Below are 6,889 nucleotides of genomic sequence, written 5' to 3' on the forward strand. Positions count from 1 at the left end.
GGAAATGACTCGACGGTACCTAACAACAACAATGACAACATGCTAGGAAGGGGAAATTCTAATTTTAATTTGCAGGAAAACACTGCAGAGCTGCCAAAGCAGAAATAATAGAAAGGTATCAATATTAAGTATCAGATTATTTGTATCATAGTCAGCTTCTATCGATATAAGCAAAGGCTAAAGCAGGATGTTTGAAAAAAATAAGGAGATGGCTGGTAGCTCTAGATACTAAAAAAAAAAATAATAATAAAATGATACTTTAAAGTAGCTTAAGGGTACATATTATTATTGGATTTTTCCGAGTGTTCTAATTTGTTCAATAGATATTTCTAACAACTACATACATAAGGCTTATTGTATGAAAAGCCATTTCTACTAACAGAAAATCTGACTGCCACCAATGTTACAAAATGAGCCTGTATTAGCAGCCATAGATGAGAGAAATATTGCATAAGGTGAGAGGAACACTCATGCCAGTACTAGAGTATTGTAGGCATGTAAAGAATTTTTCCCTAAAGCAAAGATAATTTGAGTGAGATCTTGTACAAACAGAATTTGAAGATTGTAATATAGAAATAAACATTAATTTCACTTAATATTATAATCATAATAGGAAACAATGGTTTACTAATAAACATATCTGCATTCTAAATGTAATATTTACTTCTGTAAATACAGTAATATAGTAATACTACAAATACAGTAATATAGGCTGCTATTACTCCCTGAAGTATGTTCTATATTACAAAAAACAGTGATTTCTCAAGACGTTATCTTCGGAGGGGAGGGTACAAGGAAATACATAATATGAAAGCTAAATTAGGGAACTTACTTGTATTGCTCATTTTCCTTTCATTATTTCTGAATTTAGTTACTGGTATATATTTTCTAAAAATAGATTTCTATGATATGCTATGCACAAAGGCAGTACAAATTTGCCATTGTTCAGTTTTGAAAATAATCACACATCATTCTATTCTTTATATTACCCCCCACTAGAAAAGGTGTAAGTTACTCTATTATTATTCTATTGGACAGAATAGAAATTAAGGTTCAGAAATATTTAAATGCCTAAGGCCACAGGATTTTTATAGGAAAAGTCATAATCAGAGTTTTTGTTAATATAGCCTCTTGCTCTGGTGTCATTTGGAATTGCTCTGATTCTGAGGAGAACCTGACTGCTATTCTCCATAGCTCAAGCTACTGCTAGAGGACTTCTCTTTCCATTCCCTAACTTGTTGTTTTAGTTTGCTATATAAATATAGACGGCTTTCCAGTGTGGATGACACTGACATTAAATTTGAGGATGGTTGGAGGAACTGTGAAGTATAACTGCTACTTACTAGGGGAAAAAGATTCATTTTGAATTGTGGCAAAGGCACAGAAATAACCTTATTATAACCTTGCTCCATCCCATCCTCCAAACATACACACACACACACACACACACACACACAGAGAGAGAGAGAGGAAATATTTCCTTAATGGAGTTTTATTTCTGTTATATAAACAAAGTTGTATTGTGTTTAGTAAAACTGTGTCCAAATGCTTTAAAAACTGTACTTGGTAAGTCAAGAATTAAGATGGTTACATTAAATACTTAGAATTTCTGCAAACACTTAGGGGTAAAGAATCACTGCGGCACAACAGGGATGTAGCTGTATTTCAGTTAACAGGAGTCACAAGGTTAAATTTCTAAATAGTATATTTACCTTCTAATTTTATTTTAATGTTTTGAGTACTTAATTTTCCATTTTTCTAAAACAGGAGCAAACATCTCCTACTCTCACAGTAATAGCTTAGGATTGCTACAATGTTAACACCATCAATAAATAAAAACAAATCTATGACCAATCCTAGACAAATAAATTCTAGAATTTCGTGAAAACGTTCACATAGATTCCCTTTTGTTATAGTAAAATAATTTTCACTAGGGAGAGTCTCACTTTTTAAAATATCTTACTGAGGAATGAGGAGTATGGGTGGGTTGAAGAAATGTTCTTCCATTAAAAAACCCTCCAAAGACGCAATGATCTAAAAGCTTCAGAAAATCCCAGAATGGAAGTTTAGCCTGTGTGCTTTTGAACAGATAGGATGAACTTTGGACTCAGACCCTTGTTCAAATTATAACTTCACTGGGAGTTATTACCTGGGAGAATCTGGGAACATTATTTATTCTAAGTTTCAGTTTCCTTATCTGTAAAATTGGGATAAGAATCTTTAAAGGACAAAATAGTTGTACAGATTAAATGAGAAAATGAATGCAAAAGCATCTATTATGTCTGTCTCAGAGGAACACAGAAAAAAAAAGTAATTTAGAGGTACCATTATCAGCCTTATGAGGAGCTGGGAATATAATGGTGAACAAGACAGTTCCTTGAAAATCTGAGTTTAATAAATGTTTATGGAATATTCTTGTTTAAAAAAATCCAATAACAATAGTTGTACTGGGATAAAAATCAACTAAGGCAGAAATTCAAAAAAGTATAATAAAAATGACCATGGATTTAAAGTCTACCCAACAGTATTAAAACTTTTAATTTTCCCATGCTATCTCTTGTTCAGCTTAGTCATCCATCGGTGAACCTGTGCTTGGTGATGTTACATAAAATAAATATGTATGTTTTTGAAATACTGAAATGGCAAATGTTTATATATACACATACACATATACACATATATTTACCACAATAAAAATATCTTCATAAGAATTATTTCTATGTTTTTTGAATTAATTTATACCTGCCACATCAAGGGATAATAAGAGCACAAATCGAAGTCGTAAGGCTGTTGTAAGGACTGAATGTAAAATGGTGGCTGGAACTGGTAAACACTCCATAAATGTTAAACATTTCTATTGTAACAATTAAAATGAAAAGAGGAAATAATAAACCTCCATTACTCAAAACAGCAATGGTTCTCAGAAATTAGAGGTGTGAAGGAGCCAGAAATCCACAAGGTGGCTCTCAAGGCTTGCCTCTTAAAACACAACAGAGTTGCTTTATATTTCCAAAGACAGGAAACAGATTTATGAAAACTATCTTAGCTTTTCAAATACTCTCATAAATTAATTAATCAGTAGTTGAAAGAATATGATGTTGTATACCAAATGTTATGTAAAACAAAATTTTATAAAATGAAGACAACGAATACATTTTAGAGTTCTAAATGAAAGGGATCTGATATTGAAAACAACTAGCATCAGTTTACCATATTTAGAATTTAAAATTTCAGTATGGTAAAATTTAGTGTAGTTGTGAGGATTAAATACATCTTGTTGTTGTTATGTGCTGTCGAGTCGGCCCCGACTCATAGATACGGCTCCTTGGGTTGCCGAGGCAGTATCACTACGGAAGTAGATTGCCCAACCTTCCTTCCGAGGAGCGGCTGGTGGGTTTGAACTGCCAGCCTTCAGGTTAGCAGTCAAGTGCCTTAGGCACTATGCTACCAGAGCTCCTAAATACATCTTAGTAAGATCATAAATGTCAAAGTACACAAACACAACGACTGGCAGCTAATAGGCGTTTACAAAATACCAGTTAAGTCTTATGTAATGCATATAATGTATTTTGAAGTTATGATCATCTCATGGCCACATATTTTTTCTTATTTATTTATTTTTTTTAATTTGAAAACTTATTCTCACAGCTTTAAATCAAGGGTCAGCAAACTTTCTCTGTAAGGAGCCAGATATAAATAAATATAAACATTTTACACTTTGTGGGTCCTTACAGTTCATGTCACAAGCTACAAGGGTCAGGAATTCAACATATACTTTTGGGGAACCCAATTCAATCCATAACAGGGACCTTTTAAAAGATTACTAAGTCAAGATAAAGTCAAGATTACAACATTCCTGGAAACTGGAGATCATGGATCTTCCATACATAAAATGTCTCGAGCATTTGGCACAGTACGTGCTTTCTCTTCTTATATCTTGCAGTCATTTGCACCCTACCTGTTTTTCTGCATGTCCATATTCAGGTCCTTGGGTAGGCAAAAAGAAAGGAATCTGGCCACTGTTTTTTGCTCTTTCTATTAGAGACATTGCTGTTCTTACAGTGGCATTTCGAGCATGTACAAACACCATCACCTAAAAGAAAGGAAAGCAGTTTACTTAATATTCAAATTCATTAAATGGCCATTTAATATTAATCTGGAAATCACTGTATATAAAAAAGCATTAATTTGTACAATAAAGCTCCCAGTTTATGAGTTCTCTAACTTTTCCTTATTTTAGAAAAAAGTATGTATGGTACAAAAGTTAAATAAAATTTAATAATGTGGCTTATTTATTATTAGCCTATCTCCTAAAATAAATTGGTGAAAGTTAGAACTGAAAAAGAATTAATTATATAGAAGTTAAATTTGTACATTTCTCTTTTAAAAACATGGCTCATCATCATACTCATTTATTATGCAAAGTATAAAAAAATACAAGAGCCTTATTTCTCCTTGGAAGATTATCACTTCAATGAAATTTCCAGTATCATAAAGATGTTTTACAAAATCTAAACAATAAAGAACACTCTTCTTTGGACAAAATAATGTCTAAAAATAAGCATTTATAATAAAATATCTTGAGGACTACTGGAGATGAAATGCTTCTGGAGAAGTATTTGGAATTATTTTTGCTACCATAGACCATCCTGCAGAATTATTCACTAAGTGCCAGTGAAAACCTGAATTACAGGAAAGTCCTTTGTCTGTATACTTTCTCAAAGAGAAGTGGGAAAAAAGTACCTTCCGGTGCTGCCACCAGGCAGAATGCAAATTCAGTGGAACAGAATAAAATTAAGGAATGGTGAGCAGTCTGCACTTGCTGCTTCTCAATGTCTGCACTCTCTCCTCTATGATGTTTCTTTTGTAGCTGCAGTCTCCACCCCTCCTTCCCCAATCACATCAACTTTTAACTTCCCAAAGAGCCATTCTAAACCACTTCTGGGGAGTCAATTCCAACTCATAGTGACCCTACAGGACACAGTAGAACTGCCCGAAAGCGTTTCCAAGGCTGTAATCTTTAGGGAAGCTGACTGTTTTATCTTTCTCCTATGGAGTGCGTTGATGGTTTCAAACCACTGACCTTTCAGTTAGTAGCTGAGAACTTAACCACTGCATCAGAAGGACTCCTTAGCATTTTCCTGATCAAACAGTTTTCCACTTTGAATTTTTTGTTGATACCACGTTTTTATTAATGGAAGGTATGCTACATCAAGAAACATTTCTGAAATTTTCTTATGAAATACAGTTTTGATATACATTATGTGAGACACCTATGTCCGGCTAGACTCTGGTATAGGATTATGTGTGACATATTTGTTGTTCTGGACCCTGGGGGATAAAGTTATATGGGACACACATGTCCCTCTGGACTGTGCACCATCTTCTCAGTCCCCTAACAGGTGCATACAATTTAGGGCATTTGAAAATGTGGTATTCATGTGAACATGGAATCACTGCAAGAAAGGCAATTTCCAAATAATACACAAGAATTCAGAAACATACTTACAAGGCTTATATGCCAGTAAAAAAGGCAAAAGAAACTAAAAGTTTTGCAAAATCACACCTTCAGGATGCATCACCTCATTCAATACTCTGTAAAAACAGTTCACAGCACACACCCATTTCTTCCATTTCAACAGTTATGCAGTTCCCCTCCTGATGGCTGCATGCACTGTCAGTGGGAAAGCAGCTGCCCAATAAACTCCAGAAGAGGAAAATGTAGGTGAGTGCTATATGTTCCACAGATCTATGAAAAAATAATTTTACTCTTTCACATTAACAACTATTTTTTTAATTTTTATATGCTGTGAATAAAAGCATCTTTAGATAACTTTGCCAATTTTTAACCAATCTAAAACACATCACCTAAGAATAATCAGTTATGATTGCTATGGATGATTTAAAGACAAGTGTGCCTAACCCCAGCTTCCAATGAAAAAGACATTTCTAAATCACTTTGGAGTTACCTTGCTATGCCCCTTAGGCTTTAGTAACTTAGAGATCCTATTCTAGCCCCTCTTCTCAACAACTCCCCCACACTGTCCTTAACTATGTTTTTCTGGAACATAGAACTTTGGTGTCATTTGATGCTACACATTTAGGAGGATATACAAATGATCGTTTCCACTCAGGAAGTTAATTTAATGGGAGTTGACATAAGTGAAAGAGGGGCTCAATTTGAGGATTCACAAGAGTGAAAAGGGAAGGAGGCCTGAGATCCAACCAGGAAAGATAGGGTGACATGGAGGTATCCACAGCACATGTTATATTATATATAATTATGTATTTTTATGGCTATATACTTGTAAAAAAAAGTTTCCACATATGGAATATTGACTAAAATTCATAATAGAGTAAAATCTTAGACAACAATCATCCAAGAAACTGGAGCGATTAAGTAACTGATATTCTCTTAATTTATATTCAAAGTAAAGGAGAACAGATAAATTGGAGAAGTCCAGAAATGCCCCAATGAAAAATTTCTGAAGCATTAGAAAAAAGAAAAAAAAGCATTGCAAGTCATCTAGAGAAATTTAACATAAGTTAATCACAGTCATCAAGGGTATAAAGCTTGAGATTTCACACTCCGTCAGAGCTCTAACTTATTTGCTGACACTAATGTGTTTTGGAAGAAACATGATCATATGAATATATATATATTTTTATTTCTGTAAGCATTTTTATTTTATTTTGACATTTTTTTATTGTTTTTATTATTTATTTTGATTTGGGTGAAGATTTACAGAGCAAATTCACTTTCCATACTGCAGTCCACATATATATTGTCGCATGTCATTGACCACAATTTACCACAATGCAACAGCTCCCCTCCCACTTCCTCCCCATAGTTACCTCTTCCCAGTGTCCATCCCTCCATACTCTCCTG

At 33.9% G+C, this 6,889-nt stretch overlaps 1 protein-coding gene across 1 annotated transcript in view; it reads right to left on the bottom strand.

Moving 5' to 3' along the window:
* ASCC3 (activating signal cointegrator 1 complex subunit 3) overlaps positions 1-6,889 on the bottom strand; it is a 515,455-nt gene that overhangs the window by 209,426 nt on the left and 299,140 nt on the right. The window contains exon 13 of the mRNA XM_007942265.2: positions 3,959-4,093. Coding sequence (XP_007940456.1) covers positions 3,959-4,093 — 135 coding nt within the window. The remainder of the gene's footprint in view (positions 1-3,958; positions 4,094-6,889) is intronic.

The sequence above is a fragment of the Orycteropus afer genome, unplaced genomic scaffold (genome assembly GCF_000298275.1).
Source record: "Orycteropus afer afer isolate SDZICR_OR568_19922 unplaced genomic scaffold, OryAfe1.0 scaffold00087, whole genome shotgun sequence".
NCBI classification, from domain to species: domain Eukaryota; kingdom Metazoa; phylum Chordata; class Mammalia; order Tubulidentata; family Orycteropodidae; genus Orycteropus; species Orycteropus afer.